The 25,830-nt window shown below is 33.0% G+C and overlaps 1 protein-coding gene across 1 annotated transcript in view; it reads left to right on the top strand.

The window, feature by feature from the left end:
• The window catches only part of Gucy1a2 (guanylate cyclase 1 soluble subunit alpha 2), a 291,599-nt gene that overhangs the window by 191,970 nt on the left and 73,799 nt on the right, over positions 1 to 25,830 (top strand). The window contains exon 6 of the mRNA XM_063256136.1: positions 7,059 to 7,202. Coding sequence (XP_063112206.1) covers positions 7,059 to 7,202 — 144 coding nt within the window. The remainder of the gene's footprint in view (positions 1 to 7,058; positions 7,203 to 25,830) is intronic.

Genomic DNA, 25,830 nt, shown 5'->3' with positions numbered 1-25,830 from the left:
TCATTGTGATAGAAATTTTTTCTGCACAAGCAGGTAGAAGAAGGTTTTATGTCCTGCCTCAACCCCACAAAAGAAAAATAGAAAGAAAGAAAGAAAGAAAGAAAGAAAGAAAGAAAGAAAGAAAGATGAAAAGAAGAAAGAAGGAAAAAGTTATAGATCCAGAAATAGAGCAACGGAACTTGAAAAAAGTGTAGGTTGAGTCCTGAGGTAGAAACTATCCAATTATTTCTAGATTATGAGCTTAGCAGAATGGGGGGAAGTATGTTTGGGAGTGAGATTCTGTTAGGATCTAAAACCAATTCTTTTAAGTGATTTAAAACTAAAATAAAGGATATATAGATGAGGTGGGTACACAGCTGTATCAAATTTATTTGTGCTGCGTTTATTCTGGAATAATATGAAAGTTTGGATCGTAAAATGTTGACAAAAGATATGCAAGGGGGTGAATTCTTTCAACTTTATAAAAACTTCTATGATAATATGATAATATGTAGGGCAGCAGTTGTGCATAATATTTTTCTTAAGCCTCCTTACATTCAGATATGATATCACCTTTTCTCACACATTTGCATAAGCATTATCCTTTTCCCACTATGTGCTTAGTTTAGACATCTTTATTTTTATGCTGTATTGTGGGAGAACAGGAGGCGCTGCTCAAAATAAATGAGATGCACTATTTTAGATGATGTGTCTTGTATTTAAAACCACATAGAAATACTGAGGTAGTTATAAAAGGTTTCAGAACATAGTGGATGTTTTAAAGAGTTTTTGCATAGTCTGTTTTAAGTATTAACTTTTTCACTCTGGTGTAGCTCAAGTAAATAATCTCAAGAACAGTTAAAAGTGACATAGAATGCTTTATATTTTCCTGCCCCTTATGCAGCAATGTCAGCCAGTCATTTTGAAGGAGGTCAACTAAAATGATCACATATAATGCATTTCTTTCTGTTTCACTCGCAGAGAACTGCCTTTGATGAAGGGAGTAGTCACATTACTAAGGTGGTAGTGTTTCTCCAAGTTTTTAGTTTCAGATGCTGAATGTATCTGGGAAGAAAGAAAAGCATCACATAAATACCTTATTTACACGTTATAGACATCTGCATATTTGAAAGTTTCTATGTGATTACCTATTCACTCATGCTCTCTCTTGTTAATGTATTCACCAAACATTTCTGTCTCTGTCTTTTGTACACAAGGTAGTTTGAATTTTTCTGTCCCACTTACATTATATGTGGCCATGTGACTTGCTTGGTGAATCCTGAGAACAAGCCACATGTGCCACATTTGAGGGGAAGTATTACATGTTTCTGTAAAATTTGTCAGAACCTCTTTTCCTCTACCATGACAATGAGTTCCAGATGTGGCTTTTCTATTAGCCTTATTCCTAGAGTGAAAAGATGTACCCCAAGGTTTCTTCTCCCACTCAGTTTCTTAACATTCATAAATATTTACCATAAAGAAGGAAAACCCTTTTTGTTCTAAGAAACTCTGATTTGGAAGTTATATAACTACTACCACACAATTTAGCTTAGTCTATAAAATCAGCATTTTCTAAGGATTTTGTTTGGATGTTGAATTTTTATAAGTAATTGTGAGAATTTAACAACCTCCTGTCACTATTTTTTGCTGTCTTTTGTTTTGTTTTTGCCATGGATTTCTTATCTTGATAGTTGTGATAAGTAGATGCCTTCAAATCTTTGGAAGCTAAAGGCTTTAAAATGTTTACATGATTATGTATGGTTTGTAATGTGAATTTGCTTTATGTAAATTGTGCATATTTTGATTTTGTCTTTCATATACTCATTTACTTTGAAACACATTTATCTGTTATATCACTTGGTAGCAAACTGATTTATCTTCTCCATGCTAATATATTGCATCCTCCTAAGAAGAAGCTGAAACATATAACTAAATATTATGAATTCTTGTGATGCAATTTCTAAAACAAGATACCTTTTGTGGAACTCAATGTTTCATGCTGAAAAAGTAATGGAAATGATGTACAAGATCATGATGAGGAGGAAGATGATAAAAATTCTAAGAAGAGATCATGTTCCAGGAACTTAATTGTTCAGAGTGACTACAAAGCAATTCAATTTGTGCAGATAATTTACTGCCCAGGAATTATTATATCTGAAAATCAGAAGTTAATTTCAAACCTACTCAATTAATAGGCTTTTAGATTTTAAAACTGTGTAACATTAGGAAAGAATGTGATGATTTGAAAATTAGCAGTGGACAATTGTTATTAGGGGAAAATGGTAAACAGTTACTTTCAGATATTTATTGTTTACACAGTGACTTCCTCAGTAAGAGTTTTTTTAGCATTTGGAATGAAACTTCTGCCAACTTACATTACATTGTCTTTCTATTCTTCCAGCATAAATTAAGCATAATTTTATTTCAATTTTTCTGGCATCAGAAAGCAAGTCTTGAGGTGAAATTTTTTAGTATCTTCATAGATCTGAATGTATTTAATCATTTTATGCATATTTACCGATAATCAAGTGATGAGACTCTGATAATAAAGTTTGGTAGTTGTAATCCTATGAACTTTTTAAGTGTTTTCATAATATTTCTATGTTATTGCTCAAAGAATTTAAGATATCTTTTTAAGAAGAATGTGGTATTATGATACATTCACACAAAATTTAATTACTGATATTAAATTTTTGTTGATAGAATAAAATATCAATGAGCCATTGGAACATATATTTTTCTTAGAGGGATCTATATAGTACAAAGATCTCCATGGTACTCATGAATGGCTAATAAAAATAAGCAAATAATTAGATTGACTGGTATTGATATTATGGTTAACCTGATTAGTTATCCATTAATTCATTTTTTAAATCATTGTTAAATACCTGTGTGCTAAGCTTTGTGGATGAAGAGATGAAAAATATATGGCAACCACTTAAAGTGCTCACATCACAGATACGAATGCTTATTTATTATTTTTTTAAATTTTATTTAAAGTAAGACAAAAATACCCCCAGAAAATGGATAAAAATAATTCATATAAAACCACAGTACAAGGGGTTTTACAATTGTTACTGTATTATCTCTTGTTATCTTCAATAGAATTCTCTATATCATCAGGAATAGTATAATTGAATATAACAGTACATAGCATATTAATAAAAACAAAACATTGTAGACAGTGTAAAACTTCAAAAACAGGTAATAATCAAACCAGAGTTTGTATCATAGTGAATCTTGTCATCTTCACTGTAGTTGCCTATACTCTCAGACTTCATACTATCAATCATAACAGTTTTGAATGAAATCCATTGAAACAACAGTCTAACAAACCAGATTCAACTAAGATCAGTCATGGTAAAACAGTGTAAGTTATACAGGGCTTGAGATTAAGTTAATAGAAGATTAAGGATGATTACCATGCTCTATCCTGCTATTTTGGAGATAGCTGTCTGTGCCCTCAGATCTAGTGCATGTAGACAAACTGGGACAGAATAAATTCTGTCTAAGCAGAACCGTGTGAGTAATATGGGTTTTAATTTCTGATACACTGTTAACAATACTTTCTGCCATCTTTTTAAAGACTATTCCTCCCCTTTTACTTCCCCAGGGTGCACTGTGCATTTTTGGGTCCCACCAACTCCTCAGTTTTTAGATTGAGGGGGCAACCTGCTATTTATCTAAGTGGTTCCAAAGCTTCTCCCTCCTGGACTTGACCTCTAGTGGTATTCTTTTCCTATTAAAGCATGTCTTTCCAACCTATCCACAAATGCTGGTCTAGTTGCCCCTATTACTCTCTGGTTCCCTGTCACATAGAGCATTGTTTTTCTCATACTTGATTTTCAAGTCTATAAAATCAGGTTAATTATATTTCCTATACAGAGCCTCTCAGTGGACCCTACTTTCTAGATCTATTCCGCCTGTGTTTCTCTCTCTCTCTCTCTCTCTCTCTCTCTCTCTCTCTCTCTCTCTCTCTCTCTGTTTTTAGTGTATCAAGGCCATCTGTATTAGAGATTATAGCCAACCTTCTCTGTCTCTCTTTCTTTGTTTTTAGTGTATCAAGGCCATCTATATTAGAAATTATAGCCAACCTTCTCTGCCTCATTTCTGTTGTGCTCTTTTTCTGCCATTAGTTGTCTACTTTTTCCTTCATTCCACTTTCTGCTCCATTCATTGAGGCCTCTCTGCCACTGTTCCTAGTATACTGGTACTTTTTCCTCTCTCTAGAGTGTCCTACAGTATTCTCTGTATAGTTGGATTGGTGGTCGCGATTTCCCTCATTTCCTCTTCGTCTTGGAAGCATCTTGTTTCTCCATTAATTGCTAGAAACAGTTTTTCAGGATAGATCGATCTGGGGAGGTTATTTTCTTTCAGGGATTGGATACTTTGCTCCAGGCTCTTCTTGATTTGATGGTCTGTGTCAAGAAATCTGCCATGATTTTGATGAGTTTTCCTTTATTGGTGATCTATTTCTTTTCTCTGATGGCTTTTAATATTCTGTTCTTATATTGAATTTCTGGGATCTTGATTATCATATGCCTGCGTGTAACTCTGTTTTGGTTGTAGGTAGCTGGAGTTCTGTATGCCTCATACATCTGAATATCGTTTCCTTTTCCTATGCTTGGAAAATTTTCCTTAATTATTTCTGTGAATAGCCTTTTCAGTTCCTTTCTTTGTTTCCCTGCTTCTTCATTCACATTCTTTATTCTTAAGTTATAGATCCTCTTGTCTTCTAACCTTTGTATTTTACTGCCTGTTTCCTTGTTATTTTTAAGAAATTTTTCCTTTCATTATGACACATTGCAAACCTGTCTTACAGTTTGGATAATATATCCTTAGTTTCTTTCAAGCAGTTTTGCCAGCTTTCAATGGAGTTTTTTATTTACTGGTAATTTCTTTGAACCTCCTTCATGTAGTCTATGTTTTCTTTATATTCTTCATCAAGCATTTCTCTCCCTTTTTTGTGTTCTTCAATTCTTCCATCTGTGTCTTCTTGAGAGGCACTTAACATTTTTTTATTAGTCTACTTATGTCTTGCTTCAATATTTCACTTTTGAACTCATCTGTGAGGTCCCATAGATATCTCTTTATGTCCACTGATGCGGTGTCTGATATTGCATGTTTGCTGTCCTCAATCTCTTTTGTATTTATCTTTCCTGGATCAATGTTCTCAGGGTTGGGGCTGGAGACTTTACTTGTTGCTTCCTCTTCTCATGTTTGTTGTTTCTTCCATACTGGAGTATAGAGGAGGTCCCACTCCCTTTCCTTGTTGGGTATGGTTCTTCTAAAACATGCTGGCTATGTGATCCTGCCCACTCCAGTGTGTAATTGAGTTGTGGGTGGTGTATGCTGGTTCCTCTCTCCAGATCAGTCAACCTGCTAAGGCCTTCACTGTGTTAGTGTGCGCTGTGCGTGGAGAATTGTTTTGGGGAAATCTACTGGGTCACAGCCAGGGGCCTGACCCAGGCCAAGCATACCCCACCAATCTCGTATGGGAAGAGAAAACTGCCTGAAGTCACTGCTGTTCCTTCTTGCTAGTCCTGCCGGATTCCAAAATGTTGTCCTGTTGGTGCCCCTTTCCCGTGGAATGGTTTTATTCCTGGCACTCACTGTAGGTCAATGCTGGTCTCTTGCCGGCTCCATTCTCCGTTGGGTTTACTGACATCAGTGTGACTGTCTTTCAGTGCAACTGCCTTTCAGTGCAACTGGGGTTGTAGCGAGTCGAAGTAGTGGGAATTTGGGCCTGCAAGAAGACAGAATCTTAGCTACCTCAATAGTAGCCCCAGGACTGCATGTTTGACTGGTTCTTTTCACTCTAGTTTCTTCTTGGGTCAAGAGGATCTACCTCTTTCTGTCTAAGATTCCACACAATGTGTTATTTTGGCATCTGAGTTGTCTGTCTCCGGAGGCTGTCTATTCTACTCTTATCTATCTGCCATATTTACTGGATGTCCTTATTATTTATACATAGGTAAAATTGATTATGGCCTATGGTAAGAGTGGTTGCAGAAAGATAAAGAAATTCTTTTGAAACAAAATAGTGAAAAAGATCTGTTCTTTTTATTATGAATTAATGAAAGACCCATTGATTGCTTCACAGAAAATGTGATATAGGAATTGGACATTTAATACACTATTTATCACATCATTCTCATTAATAATACAACTATTGAGGATTTACCACCATATCTAGAGCATATCATTAGAGCATTTTTCTCTGAAGATAAGTTATGTCTAACTTTTATACACTGTTGTCTGCTTTGGAAATTTGGGAACTTTAATCTGGGGCAGATATTTTAAGTATTTAACAGCAGGAATGGTCATTCAGGATAGATGCTGATGACAGATTTAAAATAAGATCTGGAAAGGTCCTCAAGACTTTATTAACTGTTTGTATGGTCATGGTTAGGTCCCTATAGCTCAATTTATCTCTCAAACATAATTTATACTAGTTTCTTCTATTTTTTTTAAAATAGCCTTGATAAAAACGAGACATACTGTAATATACATAAAATGCTTGATACAATAGCATTGAGCATGAATTTAAGAAATTTTAAGTATCACAACTGTTAAAAAAAATAAGTGGGAAGCAAACCTGACAGTGAATTATAGCAAATTACAGATTTGTGTGTGTGTGTGTGTGTGTGTGTGTGTGTGTGTGTGTGTGTGTATGTACCAATTTGGAAGGTGGAAAAATTCAGAAAATCAAGGTTTTCAAAGTATGAGTATTGAAAGTTTGAAGAAAATGAGATGGAAGCTGTTGAAAGGATCATGATTTGGAAGTTATCTGGTAAATACTGATGATTTTATTTTTGTGGGGAATAATTACTTTATATTTCAGTTGTTCCTAATTTCAATGATCAGCTATGGTTATAATGAACAGCCCTAGAGTGAGATGTCAGTATTTCATTGCAGCTGTTTGTAAACTCTGCTGTGATTACATGCAGTTATCTAATTGCCTAATTCGTTGATGTTTTCCTGACATGTTTTTCAGCAGCATTTGTGATTGCAAATAACTAATTATTTCTGTGGAGACATTATCATATGTTTGCATTTGATTCATCTGATTGCTGCAGGTGGAAACAATAGGTGATGCATACTGTGTTGCAGCAGGACTGCACAGGAAAAGCCTCTGCCATGCCAAACCCATCGCTCTGATGGCCTTGAAGATGATGGAACTTTCAGAGGAGGTACTGACACCTGACGGAAGACCAATTCAGGTAACCTTGTCAACAATCTGGTATGAGTGGTACATGCACCTTTTGCTAAAGGAGACCAGAAATTTTCTTCTGAATTCTTTTACTGTAATTTATAAATGTATATCAGTCAGGTACTGAAAGAGGACAAAGAATGACTAGTAATAACTCACAGATCCAGGAAATAAAAAATGGAGTATGGTACAAAAATAGAAATAGGCATGTGGAAGGAATTAATTACCATAAAACAAAGAACTACATGATTAGGCCAAGGAAAATTTAATGTTAGTGACCAAGTCAATACATTGGAACAAGAGTCTGAGAGATAATCAGAAAAGTAACTAGTACACTACTCGAGAGTGCTGGTGCATACCTGAAATCCCAGCATTCACGAAGAATGAGCAAGAAGGTTTCCATAAGCTCCAGGCCAGTCTCGGCTACATAGTGAATTCAAGGTCAGCCCGAATTACAAAGCAAGACTGTCTCAAAATAAATAAAATGAAAAAAGGAAAAGGAAAAAGCCCAAAAATAAATCAGAAGCAAGGAAAAGAAGGACAAGTATCTTGTAGGTAAGAGTACAAATGGTCTGTATGAAATTTAAGAACTCAAGAGGAAAAATATAGCACTGGATGGTTGTACATATTTTTGTATCAGTGGCTTTCTGCAATCTCTGGCAATAGTTGAGGTCATCTACTGGCGTTTCTACCAGACTCCCAGGACAAATACCAGAGCCATCATTATTGCTGATGGTTTGTAAACCAGAAATATTGTATGCAGAGGATTCAAAGCAGCCCTTTTAGAACAACCCACCAATTATAGGTAAGAAAGAAATGAAGGGGGAACAAGGGCACAAAATATGTGTGAATTCTAGTTCTAGTATTATGCCAAATTAGATACTCTGAGTGGCATTTATGATAACAACTATTAAAATGCTATGTCTAAAATGAAAGTATTTTTAAAAGACTATTAAGCACATAATTGAAGTTAGAGGAAAGGTTAAGATGCTGTGATTGCACTGTGTATAGATTTAAAAACTTAAGTTGATGAATTTAAATTCGGTGCTCTGTAATCAGCAATATAGTTGGAAAATTGGAAAATTTTGTTCCTTCCTGGAAGTTATGTTTCCATTATATCCTCAATGAATGCTCACAGTAAAATGCTCTGTAAAGTGAGTAGCAAATACTTAAACAACAAACAGCATCAAACTAAACAATAGCAAAAAAAAAAAAACATGCAAAAAAGAAAAAGTATGATGATTCAGAGTCAGTTGGAAGCATGCATGAAGAAAAATAGATGTGTAGTGCTTTCGGATATCAAAATTATCAGATGCAGATTTAATCTGATAATATTAAATACACTTAAAGAAACAAAAGAGAAGCTGGGAAATAAAAGAAAGGATGAAGTAAATATGAAAAACAACCAGACACCTTCTAAAGAATCACATACTTTAAAAAAGAGGTGAAGCTCAGTAGACAAACACAAATAGATAAAGATGAAGCAAGAATTCATACACTAAAAATTAGAACTGAAAAATTCTCAATGATTGAGCTCAAGAACTGACAATGAGGAAATGTGTAAAATATATGCTAGAATTAGAGTGGAAGTTTGCAACAAACATTCTGTTGGGATTCCAAATAGATACACAGAGAATGCAAAAAACGAATTTTCCTCCTGGAATTATTAAGATATCAATCATTTGTCAGACACAGTATTGTTAAAGAGTTCTACAAAAGATATTCTAAATACATCTTAATGAGACTATAGTACATTAGAGAACAGGAACATTTGACAAATTGTTAAAGTAATGTTAATCATTGGGGAAAGGATAGCAACTCAATAAATTCTTTTTTGAGTTTTAACTACCTATCCATGTGAAAAAAATTGAGGTTGTTTCTCTACTCTGTGAACAATCTATATATAAATCAGTTTTGGGTGAGTTAAATGTGAAATGACATACTGTGACACTATAAATATGTAATTACTTAAATTTTTACTTAGAGTAGAGGAAGATATTTTTGTGAACTATTCAGTTCAAACATTGCATAAAAGAATATGTGTGAATATTACTACATGAAATTTTTTTGTTCATCAAGGAACACCTAAAAAGAGTAAACAACGGCTACAAATTAGTGGACTATTTTTTGCATATCACCAATAACATTATTTTCGGTTTGTCTCATCAGTATTTGGATTAATATAAATTAATACTATGACTGACACAGAATTCCCGAGTTTTAGTTATATCCATCTTTTGAGGTCTCACAATCTAATCATCTATGAGAACCCAAAGCAGTAGGAGGTCTCACTCCCAGCTGGTGAGGATTCACTCGGCAGTTGGAAAATATAACGTGCATATTCTACAAACTACCAATTCCTCCCTTAGATGTTTGCTCTAGCAAAATACTCAGACACATGTAACAGAACTCACATATACTATTCATAGCAGTAATTTTCATAATGGCTTAAAATTGGAGATAACTCAAATGTCTACCAACAGTTCAATATCACACCATGATATATTTATACTATATTGTACCATTCATTTGGGAAGATGAAAGCCATAAGATACTGACATTTCCATGGATGAATATAAAAATTTTGAACTATCTTTGAAGAATTTTATAGTAGTATCCTATTTAAATACGGTTTAAAATTGGCAAAATTGAGAAAACATACTACCTAGGCATACCTGCATTGATTTTTTAAAAGTGTAAAGGAACAAAGGGAATGATTAACAGAAAATTCAAGATGATGGTTTTCTTGAAGGGACTGAAAGAGGACTATGGGAAAAGAGGATGCGCGAGGAGTGAACCTAGTGCAAAATTCGTCTTTTGATTACTATTCTTTAATGTGCACATACATGTTTATATTGACCATTTAAAAAATTCAAAGGAGAGCTTTGTGATCATTTTTGCTGGTGGTGAAAATAGGAAAGTATGAACCATTAAAAAATGTTTAAATTCTCTCAGAGTATGGTTATTGTTATTCAAATATATGAAGAGACATTTTGACCACTATCAGGAAAACACTAAAAGAATACTGCTTCCGGGCTGGGGATTTAGCTCAATGGCATAACTGCCTGCCTGGCAAGCTTGAAGTTATGAGTTCAATCCCCAGTACCAAAAAACAAAACAAAACAAAACAAAACCCGAATACTGCTTTAAATCTGTTGCAAACTGCAGATGAATATATATTTTCTAGAGAGAGTTTATATCAGGTCTTAAGTTTTCAAGCTTATCAGCTGAACATCTTACTATTTGGGACTGTTTTCCTGTTTTCTCGAACTTTCTTTGGTAGGGTATATCACATTTTAAATTGGTTTCCACATTGTCAAAGCAAACTTAAATTTCCAGAGAGCAAAACCAGAGAATTATATTTCACAGTGTATTCATCATTATTTTCATTTGTGGGATATAACATTTGCTCTGTCTTATGAATCAGAGAGTCTTATTAAATCAGAAGAGGAAATGTCAATACATATTTAATAAGAATGCAAAAGGAGAATTAAAAATAATAAAGCCACAGTAATAATTTTAGCTCCATTACTAATTTATAGTATTTGCATGGCTTGGGATTCTTTTTTGGCATATTAATTTGATTTTGAAATGCCTTCTCACTTGATGCCATGGGAATTTTTCTAAACTTATTGAGAGAATCTTTCATTTGAAATGCTTGGTGTTGCGGTAGGAATCACAGGTGATCGGTTAACTGGTTACCTGAAATTACGTAAGTTTTATGCTATTCAAAATGTATCTGTTTAAAGTGTAATAATTGCCCTAAGAAAGTTTTTTAAACTTGTCTGATTTTTAAATAATTTTTCTTTTTAAAAAATAGAAGATGTTTTATTTTAGTTTAGTTTATTAGTATATGTGTATAGTGCATAATGTTTACATTCCTTGTGGGAAGTTGGTACACGTACATAACACATCTCAATATTTGTAAGTTGTTCTATGGATTGTCCTGTAATGATGGCAAATGGGAACCAGCGCAAGGAGTTATAATTTCTTGGCAATGATTTGTAATATGTCTGACTCATTAATTTTAAGACAGCTTGAAGCTATTTTTATTTTTAATTTAAAAATGTTATGTCTATAAGTTTTGATTGTTTCATCTGTATATATTAAAGCAAATTATGATTATTATTTTTATTATTATGGCTGTTATTTCGGTACCCAGGATGGTACTCAAGACTTGGTGCTTGCTAGGGAGGCATTTGTGCTGCTAAGCTAAATCTCTGGCCTTGAAGCAAATTATTGTTCAATAAAGATATTGCGATGAAATTCAGAGGTTAGTTCTACAAAATATAAAGTATATGTAAATGTGATCTATACAATGAATTACAAAAATTTTAGCTCACAGTTGCTTTCAGTGTAACTGTTTTTTTAAAAAAGTGATTTGAAATCTATCACGCTTGATAAATGTGCTCGACACATGTTCTGGGTGCAGATTATGGAAAGGCAGCATTATGGCTATTTTTTTTTATCCCTCTCTAAATGGGGTCTATGTTTTATTTTATATTTTTTAAAATTGACAATTGAATAGTAAAGTCAATTTTTCTTCTTTTTCATTTGTGCTGGTTATATTGTGATTTTGTTGTAAACTATGTAGCTCATTTATTTTTAATCTTGTGAGCCTATTCTTATAGATGTACGAAGTTTTCACAGCTAAACAGTTTGTTATTACTTGCTCTGAATTTTTTTTAATGCTGATAAGAAAGGGGAAATTTGGTTGTGGATTGATTAGAAAATGTGATTAAGGATATATTAGAAAAACAAGGAGCAATTATAGAATTTAAGAGTATTGAACCACGCTGAACATGTCCAACTGTCTGTTTTAATTCTGGACATCATTTTTTAAAATTCACTTAATTTAATCTCAGAAACACAGAAATTCAAATCTCCTTAGTTCACAGTGGCACATTTTATATAGTGAGGCAGTTATAGAGAGATGGTAAAATAGAGTTAAAAAGCAATGTGTTATCATTAATACGAATGTGGTTAGCAATCTCAATTGCAAACAAGGAAATATTACAAATTTTTCTAACTTTCTAGTCCAACAGCAAAAATATTAATGTATAATTTGCATGCATTGTAATACTCTAAATTCTAGTTCAACTTCAATTTTTAATGAAATTACAAGATTTTTAGAGTACAAAATAATTATTTCCCAAATAATTTTTAGATGCTTGTTGCTCTTGCAAAACCAATCTGATGTTATTTTAGTATTTGAAAGGACTTGTTCTTTGCAAATCATGCAATATTTAATTAATCCCATGGAATCATTAATTATTATTAATTAATCCATGGGAACCACCAGGTTGGACAAGAAAATAAACAAGGGAGAAAAACTGGAAACCAGCAATAGGAACACAAAATGGCAAAGTCAAGCCAGTACATATCAGTGATACGCATAAATGTAAATAGGCTCAAATCACCTATCAAAAGAAACAGGGTCAAGAAACATGATCCCACAATATGCTGTATACAAAAAACACATCTGACCCAAAAAGAACTTCATAGATTAAAAGTCAAAGGATAGAAAACAGTATTCCAGGCAACAGGAATCCAGAAAAAATCAGGAATAACCATTCTATTTGCAGACAACATGAACTTCAAACCTAAAATGATTAAAAGAGATAAAGAAGGTCACTACATACTCATTAGTGGAAAAATTCAAGAGGAAGAACTAACAATTTTAAATATATATGCAGCAAATACAGGAGCACCCAATTATATAAGACAGATACTAATAGACATGAAAAACCAAATACACAAGAACACAGTTATAACAGGGGACCTTAATACCCCACTTTTGCAAAAAGATAGATCAACTAGACAAAAAGCAAAGAAATAATAAAACTGAATCATACTGTGAGCAATTACACTTAGTAGGTGTTTACAGAGTGTTCCACCGAACCACATCAAAATACATATTCTTTTCAGCTGTGCATGGGACATTCTCTAAAGTAGACATATATTATCCCATAAAACATTCTTAAGTAACTGCAAAGATACTAAAATTATCCCATGTATAATATCTGACCATAGCTCAATGAAATTAGAAATTAATGGTAAAAAAATCACAAAACCTGCATAAATACATGGAAATTAAAATAACCTTTTGAACAACCAGTGAAAATGTGGAAACAACACACTGTAATCTGTGGGATGCAATGAAAGCAGTCTTAAGAGGAAATATATAGCAATAAATTGTCATATCAAGAAAATAGAATGAGCTCAAATAAATAACCTAATACTTCATCTCAAGTTTCTAGAAAAAGAAGAGCAAGTTAAACCCAAAGCTCATAGAAGAAAGGAAATTGTAAAGATTAGAACAGAAATGAATACAATTGAAAATTAAAAAAAAAACAAAGAATTAATCAAAAAGCTGTTTTTTGAGAGAATAAGCAAAATTAACAAATCCCTAGTTAACCTTATAGAGAAAAAGAAAAAAAAGAAAAAGCCCAAATTCACACAATAAGGACAGAAAAGGGGGAAATTACTACAGATCCGATGGAAATTCAAAAGATCATGCATACCTACTTTAAAAATCTCTGCTCAAATAGAATGGAAAACACAGTGGAAGTAAGACAGATTTCTAGAAATTTATGATCTACCAGGGCTCACCCAAGAAGATATAGCAATTTTGAATAACCCAGTGTTAGCTATTGAAATTGAAAACGTAATTTAAAACTTAGCAACAAAGAAAAGCCCAGGTCCTGATGGATTCAGGCCTGAATTCTACAAAAAGTTTAGAGCAGATTTGATGCCAATACTCCTTAAATACTTCAATGAAATTGAAAAGGAAGCAATCCTGTCTGAATCATTCCTAGAGGCAAGTATTACTCTGACACCAAAACCAGAGAAAGACCCAACCAAAAAGGGGAGGTATAAGCCAATCTCACTAATAAACATTGAGGCAAAGATTCTCAATAAAATACTGGCAAACAATGCAGCAGATCATCAAGATTATACATCATGACCAAGTGGGATTCATTCCAGGAATGCAGGGATGGTTTCACATATGCAAATCAATAAATGTAATGCACCACATCAACAGAGCCAAAAACAAAAACCACATGATCATATCAATAGATGCAGAAAAAGCTTTCAATAAAGTCCAACACATGTTCATGATAAAAATCCTTTAGAAACTCGGAATACATGGTATCTACCTCAATCTTAAAAAGGCCATCTATAGCAAACCAACAGCCAACATTATCCTAAATGGACAAAAACTGAAAGGTTTCACTTTAAAATCAGGAACAAGACAAGGATGTCAACTATCACCACTCTTATTCAATATAGTTCTGGAAACACTAGCCAGAGTAATCAGACAGGAAAGAGAAATAATAGGAATAAAGATAGAAAAGGAAGAAGTCAAAGTATCACTATTTGCAGATGACATGATACTCTATATAGAAAACCCCAAAAACTCTATTAAAAGATGATTAGAAGTAATAAACAAATTCAGCAGTGTAGTTGGGTACAAAGTCAATGTTCAAAAATCAATAGCATTCCTGTACACAAACAAAAAACTCAGAGAGCAGTTATGGAAATATTGCCCTTCACAATAGCATGTAAATAAATGAAATACTTAGGATTCAACCTAAGAATGTAAAAGGCCTATGTGCTGAAAATTATGCTGTGCTAATAAAGGAGATTGAAGAGGATATTTAAAAATGGAAGAATATTTCTTGCTCTTGGCTAGAAGAACCAACATTGTGAAAATGGCCACAATGCCAAAATTCTTATACAGATTTAACACAATCCCAATCAATATAGCATTACCATACCTCAAAGATCTAGAGAAAACACTCCTAAAATTCATTTGGAAACAGAAGAAACGTAGAATAGCAAAGGCAGTTCTGAGTAACAAAGGCAAGGCAAGAGGCATCTCACTTCCTGACTTGAAATTATGCTACAAAACCACAGCGATAAAAATCAGCATGGTTCTGGCAAAGAAATAGACCTGAGGATCAATGGAACAGATTAGAAGATACAAACACAATTACAAATACACTTACCCACCTGATACTTGACAAAGGGGCTAAACATGTTCCCTGGCAAAAGGATAGGCTTCTTAATAACTGGTGTTGGAAAAATTGGCTCTACACATGCCACAGACAATCTAGATCCATGCTTGTCCCCGTGCACAAAACTAAATTCTAAATAGATCAAAGACCTAAATATTAAAACAGAAGCACTAAATCTACTGGAAGACAAGATAGGTAGAATTCTTGGAGACATAGGGATAGGCAAAGAATTCATGAACAAAATGCAAACTGCATGAAAAACACTTCAAATTATCAACAACTGAAACTTCATATTATTGAAAAGTTTCTGCACTTCAAAAGAAATCACCAACAGAGTGAAAAGAAAACCCACAGAATAGGAAAGAATTTTAGCTAGCAATCCCTCAGAAAAAGGACTTATATCCAGAACATATAAAGAACTGAAAAATATCAAGCCCCAAAACTCAAAAACCCTCTCTAAAATGGGCATGGGAGTTGAACAAACAGTTCTCAGATGAAGATATATAAGTGGCAAATAAACACATGAAGAAATGTTTACCAACACTGGTCATTTGAGAAATGCAAATTAAAACAGCATTGAGATTTCATCTCACTCCGGAAAGAATAGCTGCCATCAAGAAATCAACTGATAACAAATGTTGGCAAGGCTGCAGGGGAGAAAGAAACACTGCTCCACTGTTGATGAGAGTGTAGACTGTTGCAACCACTATGGAAAATTCTCAGACTAGAATTAAAAGTTCCATTCAACCCAGCTATTCCCCTCCTGGGTATTCCCCTCCTGGGTATTTTCCAGAAAAACTGAAAAGGTAATATCACAGTGATATATGTGCACCCATGTTCATAGCAGCACAATTTGTAATAGTTAAATCTTGGAAACAACCAACATGCACATCCACAACCTAGTGGAGGCAAAAGATGTATTTTATGCAACGGGATATTACTCAGCTATAAAAAGGAGGATTGAGGCCTTCATAGGCAAATGGAGACAACTTTAGGCTATCCCTATTAGTGAAGTAAGTAAGAATCGTATTTATAAATATCACATTGTGTCTCTAGTGTAAAAAGTAATAAGAAATGTAGGAGTAATAAAACCCAAAATGTGTAATTGCGATTGTAAAAAAAAAAAAAGAGAGGAAAAGAAAGTGTTCTAAAGGATATAACTGCACGTATGTTTAAGTGTGTAGGATTGATAACCATATTACTAAGTTTTTGTTGGGTAGTTGAACAGAACTATTTGCAGTCTCGCTATTTGAATGTCCACTTTGTATGCTTCACTTTTGTAACTTAAACAACTATTTCTAAGAAGACAATATGTAATTATCGACTAGTGATTTCTTATTGTTTATTTTTTTTGAAATTATGTATTATTTCTACCCTTTTTCTGTTTTATTTTTTCATTAAATAAAAAATAAAATTAAGTAATTCAGTAAACAAGAGATTATCTTACTGCCAGCTTAACCTACTGTCTTTTATAAGCTATTATGCAATATGCCTACATTAGCCACTTCAATCTTACAATATGAAAATAGTAAGATACAGTAATATGTAAGACAGAAATGTGCTATTTGCATGCTAACCAATAGGTGACTTAGACTTAATTTTGGATTTAATATTCTGACTTGAAATCTCATAACTAGTCCCAAATGAAAGTTTCAAATTATTTTAAAGTAATTTTATGAGTCTTCTAAAAATACAAAAATTAAAATGAACCCTGAAATCTATCATGTAGATTATCAAAATTATTGGTAAATTCTAACAATATTTTACATTTAGTTATGTACGTTTATTTCTATGTGAATATACAAAAGCATAAAAGTAGAAGGCACAGATTTGAAAAATAAGATATTTTAAAAACTGAGTGGTCTTCACTTAAATCAGTGTAGGATAACAAAACTGTACATGCAATTTAAATATGGGAGAAAGACTTGGTTATGCAAGATGCACTAAGACACATCTTTCATTGTAATTCACTTTGATTTTTTATTTTCCTGTTGCTGCCCTTGAAATTTTGAGTCATCGAAAGGCAACTCTTTTAATCTCCTGACTTGCAAATATGGTACTAATAATTCAGTGTCAAAGTGCTTTTAAAAATCTGTTAAGCTTTGTGTTGATGTCATGTCAGGCATGTGGTAATTGTCTGGGTCACCACTAAAATGTCCTTATTTAGAATGTTGTTTCCTAGCAACTCTTGCTTTTTCCTAATGGCTGAATTGATTTATGCATATTTGTAATGCTTCCTACTGCATCAGAAATTGTCACGTTGTGCGCAAATGTTACAAGATAAAATTTACATGTAGATTTAATTCTAAGAAATTGTTCTGCTTTGTCACTTAGCTTTAATATGTTTGTTCAAAGTTAAGCCAGTCATAAAAAATGAATTTAGTATAATCTCATTAATGCAGACTCTGAGGAAATAATGGTAATTTTGACAACAATATCTGAAATGCATGCAGATAGTTCCTAGTGGGAGGCCTGTGGAAGTTGAAGAAGCAGAGTAATTCTGATGGTCAAAATGACTGTGGAATGAGGAAATTCATGGGACACAGTTCTAGAGTGTACACAGAGTATCCCCGAGGGAACAGTGCTTATTTTGGAAACAACTTTCAGTTTCAACTCAGATAAAATCTGTTTCTTCAGAGGTCTGATTAGGGTCTTTCTGGGAATGACTTTGCTCATTTGTCCAGTAAATGTTTTTGGATGTTTGCTATTTTCTAAACAACTGATTGGGCATTAGAGATGCAGGACTAGCAAACCAAGTTTTATGTTTCTGGCGTTTCCAAGAATTACAATTTATGGGTTCCTCAGATATAATGACTGACTGAGTAAAATTAGACAGTTTTTTTCCCATACCATTTGTCTTAATATTACAAGATTTTTCTTAGGCTTTTAAATATATTTGGCACAGATGAAGTTTTTCGTAGAGTAAATATTAAAGATACCATTGTTCACATTAGGCATTATATTATTTTGGTGTCTTTGTAGATTTCATGTTTTAGAAAAAAATAAAATGAAAAGACATTGAAAACCAACTGCCAAGGGTTTAGTATCATTTAATCTGCTTAACTGTAAAAGTTTCTATATGCAGTTTTTATAAACCTTAAAGATCAAGAAAATAAGATATCACAGAATTAAGTATATATAAGGTCATGAAAAACTATATTTTATGCATCTTTTATATGTCACTTACAGCAAATGTTCAATACACTGTTAGTGTTTTCTCCATCCACTTCAAATTCTTCAAAGTCTCATTGAGTTATTTTACATTTAATGAGTTTGAGATTCAGAAATTTTACATAATTTGACTAAGAATATGCAGTCAATTAAAGAACTGAATTTGAATTTAGTTATATCTGCTGCAAATTTTTAAAAATCTAATATTTTCATTATATCAGACTTGCCAGATCATCACCAGAATTCCCATGGTAGAATATTTTTTGTGTGAGAACTTAGTAAGTTACTTCTTAACTTACTAAGTGCTTACTGTGTGCAAAGTGTTATGCTAAGCTAGACTGTGTGTGCTCTTTCTTTGTTTCTTTCTTTGTTTCTTTCTTTCTTTCTTATACATATCACATGTATTAATGTATTTACATATGAATATGCATTTTAAAGTATTTTATAATTGTGAAATCTATTTGTATACATGTGTCATTGTATAAGTCACACAACAATCATGGATCATAAATATTATTGTTTCTATTATAATTTAGAAAACCAAGATTCAGAAAGGTGAAGGGACTTCTCACATGAGAGAAAATATAACACTAAGAGTGGACTCAAACTTATGATTCAAATTTGATTTTTCAAAGTTCATGTTCTAACCATTACCCTATCTCACCTCCCACAATGTAATTAGATAATGTGATTTTTAATCTTGTAACTAAGTTAATAACTTCTATTCTTCTCAAAAAAGTGTTACTCTTCCCTGTTACTTAAAGAAATGTTAATAGTAATATTAGCAGTGCAGTGTCTTATAGGAATTCTACTTTGAGGCAAATTCTGTTGACTATAGCTGTACATGGAGATGTTGAAATTATGAGGATCATTATGTCTGTATTTAATATAAGGGGTCAAAAATTGGTACTTCTATAGAATTTCAAATTCTCTAAAGAAAAGTTGAGTTGGGAATAATATTGTACCATAAATTTCTATAATACTAGCTTTTTATAAAAGATAGAAAATAGGAACTTTTCTGTGTGGCAGTATAATACAAACTCAGGAAAACAGATATATGAAGCCATAATAGAGAATCTGAAAGTCATACTTAACTTTTTTGGACATACTGTCTAAATGGGATCAGCTTAAGCTAATCTTTTCTGGATATTAAGCTATTTATGGTTGCTTTCATATTTATAATAACCAAAAGCACTGAAAGTACAAAATATAATCAAATGGTGGATAAGTTAGTCAGCAATGATTTACTAAATTTTTGTCATGTACAAATTTCTGTCGTGTGAAAAACTGTGTAATTGAGTGGCAGAACAAACTGTACATGTGCCAAATAATAATGTCTTTTCTCCTCTCTCTCTCTCTTTCTGCTCTCAAGTCAAAACTCTACACAATACCAAAACATCTGGTCACTTAAATCCATTCAGTCAAAATCTGAATTAAACCCCAGATCTTCACACTCCAAGATTCCATTCAAATTGTTTTGCTTCAATTAGTTTATTTGAAAGCCATGCCACATATGCAGTAGCCTGTGTTGTTATTCTACAGCGCTTGGCATCTTATCTATACAAAGAAGTAGGAAACCAAGGAAACATGATTGTGTTTCTCTTACCTCAATCAAATGTTTACACACATGTCATTCTCTGCCTTCTCCTTCATGTTCAGTTTCTTTTCTGAGCTTGTTTTCTTCATCTCTAGATGCCCCCAACTCTTGGGACCTCTCAGGTTTTCTCTTCTTACTCAGTTTCATAAAAGTGGCTGTCATTCTGTAGAATGCCTGAAAAACATCTAGGTACTGAATAATGAACGTAAAACTGTTCATATTGGTTAATTTAGGAAAAACTTTTTCTATCATTTTGAACCCTGCAGTTTTACATTTGTTGTATACATTTTCCAAATTTGTACATAAATTAATTTAAAATCTGCATTTATTTTTAGAAATTATATCAGTGATGTCATCACTTTTTATTTTCTTATTTGTAGGTCTATAAATAACTCATAAGTATAATTTTAAAATGAAAAAACACAAGCTCTCTTCTATATAGTCAATTAATTTGGAATAATCGGGAAATAATGCCTGAAATTATACAGGGTAAAATCCTTATTAATGAAAAATGAGTGGAATGTCGAATCTCTTTGAAAAAATTATTCTGTGAAACATTTGACCAAGGAAGTTAATTGGTAGAAATATTGGTTGTAAAAGAAAACTATAAGGAATAGTAGAATTAGTATGATTAAATAACTAATTAATGAGTAACAAATCATCACTATAAAATTTAAATGAGAGCAATGAATGGTGGTGCCTGCCTGTAATCCCAGCACTGTGGGAGGATGAGGCAAAGGGATGGAAAGTTTGAGCCCAATCTTGCAACTTAAGATATATGTTTTAAAATAAATGTGGTGTGCTTACTACTCAGTGTGAAGAACCTGGGTTTAACCCTCAGTATATATGAACCACAACAGGGAGTGAAAAATAGAATCAGTGTATTATATAGAAAACTGATCAATAAATTAAATTAATTTAATGACATTTAGAAAATCAGATGTTCTGAATTACTTTTGAACATTGTTACCTTCTGCATTTAATCTTTGTTCTCCTTTGATGGAGTCCAAATGTCTCAGATGTAATGTTTTATTAACCAAAGAACATATTTGATTAATTAATGAAGATACATTCTTCTAGTTATGCATCCTGAATAAATTTAATCAAATTTACAAAATAATAGAAGAAAGTAGTGAAATTCATTTAGTTATGATATTGATGACATATCTTTAAGTTTGTTTTTTCTTGAATCCTTTCATATAGAAGCCAATATTTTTTTATATTTTCAAATTGTTTACTGTATAACTTACTTAGTGTACAAGTAAATACAAATGCAATGATCTATGATGTTTATATAAATTTATATTACTTCACATTCCTTTTCTTTAATGTTCTTATGTTCTTTTCCCAAAATTACACATTTAGTTTCATATCTCTGGAAAATACTAAATTCATCCTATACTCATTTTTTACCTTTAGCATTCAAGACAGTAAACTTGCTAACAAAGCTATGATGAAATAAAGTGAAACCAACTCGTTATACTAGTGTAGAGACTACACAAAGAGGTTATGAATGGAGTGATATTTATACTCTATGAAGTAGAACATCTTACAGTGTATTAAAATGACTTTACTATTTAGCTGTTGTAGCGAGCTATATACAATCAATATTGTATATAGTTTTTGTTTTCTTCTTAACTCATTTGTGAAAAATGCCCATTTTTATGGTTAAAAAGGCATGCTTGAGGAAGCAAGATTTTATCTTAGATTTAGAATGTAGTCTATTGGAAGTCTCAGTATGTTATATCAACCATAAACAGTCATATCAAAACTTCCCTTTTAAGGTTGGTGCTTCAAGGACAGCTTATGCATTCAAAAATTTGCTGCAAAATGACTAATTTGTATTTCAATTGCTTATTAGTGTTTTCAAGATTGATATTTTGATCCAAAAGCTTACATTAGGCAAACATATCTATCATTTCTGCGGCGTTGTTTGGATTGTCAATGCATGCCATATTCTAGAGCCAAATGTATTCACCTCCAGATGTTTTCTCAATTTACTGCTTCTGTATAAAAAAGCGATGTCATTATGATTATAAATTCTACTTGTTTTGCTTTACTGAACCTGAGCGCAATACCCTTCCTTCTTTCTTGCTAGACTAGCTTAGCCAGCACTGGATTAGTTTGGACAGAGATAATTTACAGAAAGATAATTACATAGTAATTTTAGGAAATTCTCTTATGAATAATAATTCCTAATTGTGAGATTTTTGAAAGTTAAAAATTTGGGCCTAAGGAGTTAGCCCAGGGCAAAAGCACCTGCCTGGTAAGTGTAAGGTCATGAGTTCAATCCTCAGTACAAAATAAAAAAAAAATAAATAAATAAAGAGCTGTAGGACCTGGTTATTTGAAATTTATCAAGGAAGCTAATGAAGATGACAAGACCAGTCAGAAGAGGGAGAAATGCTTTTGAGTATTTTCCTTTCTTTTCTCTGCTTTCCTTTCCTTTCCTTTTGTTTTCTTCTTTTCTTTTTGGTTGTTGCCATTTTTCCAGCAACTGTTTGTTGTGATAGAAGGACTGTCAACTGGGAAGGATGTTACAGCCTATTCTATAGAAGAGATGGGAAACACCGCACAAAATGAAGGTGCAGAGTCCAATTATTTTTCACTCGTTATCATTTATGTTATTAAAGTAATACCATTTTTAATTCATTTTAATTATTTTAAAGTCTAATTTATTTCAGGCTTCTTGAGTCCTTTTGCAAGAGCTGCTTCTTGTGGATATGGAGCAACTATCCACCTGGGTTTTTAATTTTCAGTACTAGGGATTGAACCTGAGGCCTTCTCATTGATTTATATCCCCAGGCTTCCCCAGTGCCTTCTCTGTGTTTCTGTCTGTCTGTGTCTTTTTTCTTCTTTTCTTTTCCGTTTGAGACAGGGTCTCACAAGCATCTAAGTTGCCCAGCCTAGGCTTAAGTTTTCAACCTTCCTGCTTCACCTTCTGAAATTACTGGGTTTAGGGGCATGTACCACCAGGCCTGGCTTGACATTGAACTCGCCTGAAATTGCTAAATATATCTTTATCCTTTTAACCCTTAAAATTCTCACTGGCACACTGGATAAATTATTTGTTATTCTGTAAAAGGGTTAAAAAAAGTAAATGAGTACCTTCTGAAGTCCCATGATTCTTTAGCCTCATTCCTTACAACGTACTTTTTCTAGAGCTTAAATATTCTTCATACATTATAATGCTATTTTAAAGAAAAATATGACCAGCATAAAAACCTATGCTCAGATAAATATATTGCTCTTCTAGCATGTACTTACCATTCCTTGAAATTCAGCTTACTTCAAAAATTTATGCTGAAATTTATGCCTCTGAACTCATCCTAGTGAGGAACTGCTTTTACTCTAGAATCTCAGGTCAAAAGCTCCTTTCCTAATCATGAACACTTGTTCTTCCATCTCCTATTCTGCCATTCTTGTTGATCACTGTCATGTTTCAAGCTTTATCCATTCTTAGGTTTTCCATTCTTCTTTGTTTCCTATATTTCCCTTCTATACTAGCTTGATATGACTGCTGTATTGAAGACTCACAAATCAAGTGATTTAGAACAACAGAAATATGTTGTCTCCTAAGTGTAGAAGCTGGAAGGCTTAGACCAAGGTGTTGGCAGGGTTGTGCTCCAACTGAAGACACCTGGGAAGATCTTTCCAGGCCTGTCCTCTAGATTTCAGTACTTCCTTGGCTTTTGGGAGGCACAGTCTACATGGCATTCTCCCTCTATGTATGTGTCCACATTTCTCCTGCCCCCTATAAGGGCACTGATCCTGTTGGTTTATGGGTCTGTCTTACTTCAAAATCAACTCTTACAAACTTACACTGAATCAATTGTGTTTCCAAACAAGATTATATTCTGAGATATTGTGGACTTGAACTTCAATGTAAGAATTTGGAGGGGTGGGACATTTCACAGTCTGACGTATAGCACCTTATCTGTCAGCATCATTTCTCTTGTCTCATTGCTTTTGTGTGCCCTCTTGTTTTACTCTTTTTTATCTTCTGTTATATGGATGGCTTATGTTGCAAATTATTGCTTTAGAGCTGCTCTGTGCTACTGGAGAAAATTACATACTTAGTAATTAAATATCCATCAAGAATGCATCTCCTCTGAATTCAGCAGAGTCTAAAATTGCAAGTATCTTATTACCTGCTAGCTGTTATTGTAGCAAATATTTTTTCTGCCTTTGTTTTTCTATGTTATTGCTTTTATTCCCAGCAACCCCTTGCTTCAGTAATTAAGTGAATGATGCAAGATGTCAATATGAATAATCTGAACTTTTCTTCTACAGCCCTGCCAAATATTCTTTTTAAACTGTCTTCCTTTACCTCTTTCATCACTCCTCTTCTTTTGACCCTAATGTTTCAACAAAATTTTCTTTTATTAATTCAGAATTGTCATTTTCTTTGAAGGTTTCCTTCTCTGTGCCTCCTTCTGCTTCTCCAAATATGATAAATAGCAGCAACAGTAACCTGTCACTCTGTTGGCTCTTCACTGTCACTGAAATAAGGGTTACATCCAAATTAGTGCCTTAAATCTGTTCCCAGCTAGGTGTCCAAATGCAGAATATGTTAAGTAAGCCTGTCACCACCATAATATTATTGCACTGGACATACTAGGCTGATGGTGATTCTGCCCTTTCTGCGTCTTTATTTTGGTTGCATTGTTGTTCTTGACCTAGTTTTATCTGTTTTTTGTTTACTTACTCTCCTATGCTATTTTTCTTGACCCATTCAAGCTCTATGAAGTAATTTTCAACAATCACACTCTCTTTAATGGTGATTATTTACTTTTTAAGGAAATTCATACCATCAAAATAAACTGTTACACATGTAATATAGAGTGAGCAAATTGTTAAATTCTTGTTTTATATATGGTACATGACTTTACAAATTTGAGCACTTGAGTTCAAGATCTTTTTTTAAGATCTGGTGCTGTGTCTTGCATAAATCTGTGATTGTCATGCAAACCATTTAGTATCTGTGAATTAAATGAAAATTGATATACTGTTATAGAATAGGAAAAATGATGTTCTGATGTGTCTTATTCTCTATTCATTTTTTTCATACATTATTTTTTCCATGTAAAATATTTATCAAGATACTATGTATTGGTCATCAGGTACTAAATAAGTATAAAATATTGGAACACCCTATAATTTAGCTGTATAAGTAATCTCATTATGGCACCATTTGGAGAGTATGGTATTGATTTTACATTTTAAGTTTAAAAGATGGAACTCTATTATAGACAACAAAAAATAAATTCTTGCTGGTGTTTACATGTGGCATATTAATAATTATGGTTCAAGACCTTGGTTGTAGTATAGTTTTTTATGTCAGACATACAGGGAAGCAGTCCTGTGTCTTGTCCCAAGAAAGAAAACAGTAAGAGAAAAGAGAATGTGAAAAGTCTCATTGGTAAACTCATGACAGCTGCCATAGAAAAATATAACATCTATAAAGTCTTCATGACCTGGTTTTAATTAAACAAATAATTTCCAATTCTTCCATTCATGATTTACTGTCTTAGTTTACAAGACTCTAGAAATAGATTAATATTCTTCCTTTAGATGTGTGTGCATTTATTTTCTTTCTTTCTTTCTTTTTTCTTTTTTTTTTTTTGTCTTTTTTTCCTTTTTATAGGTACCAGGGATCGAACTCACGACCGCCTGCTTGCAAGGCAGGCACTTAAGCTGCTGAGCTAAATCCCCAGCCCCTTGCATTTATTTTCTTGAATCTAGGATATTACTTCTATAATTTGCTAAAATTACTAAATGTAGAATAATTAGTTATATTAACTAGTTATAAGAATTGTCATTATCAACCCTTTTAAGTGACAAGACTG

The sequence above is a fragment of the Cavia porcellus genome, unplaced genomic scaffold (genome assembly GCF_034190915.1).
Source record: "Cavia porcellus strain 051 isolate PalLab524CR breed Dunkin Hartley unplaced genomic scaffold, mCavPor4.1 scaffold_9, whole genome shotgun sequence".
Lineage (NCBI taxonomy): Eukaryota > Metazoa > Chordata > Mammalia > Rodentia > Caviidae > Cavia > Cavia porcellus.
Note: the sequence above shows the minus strand (reverse complement) of the source record. Positions and strands in the feature narration are given on the sequence as shown.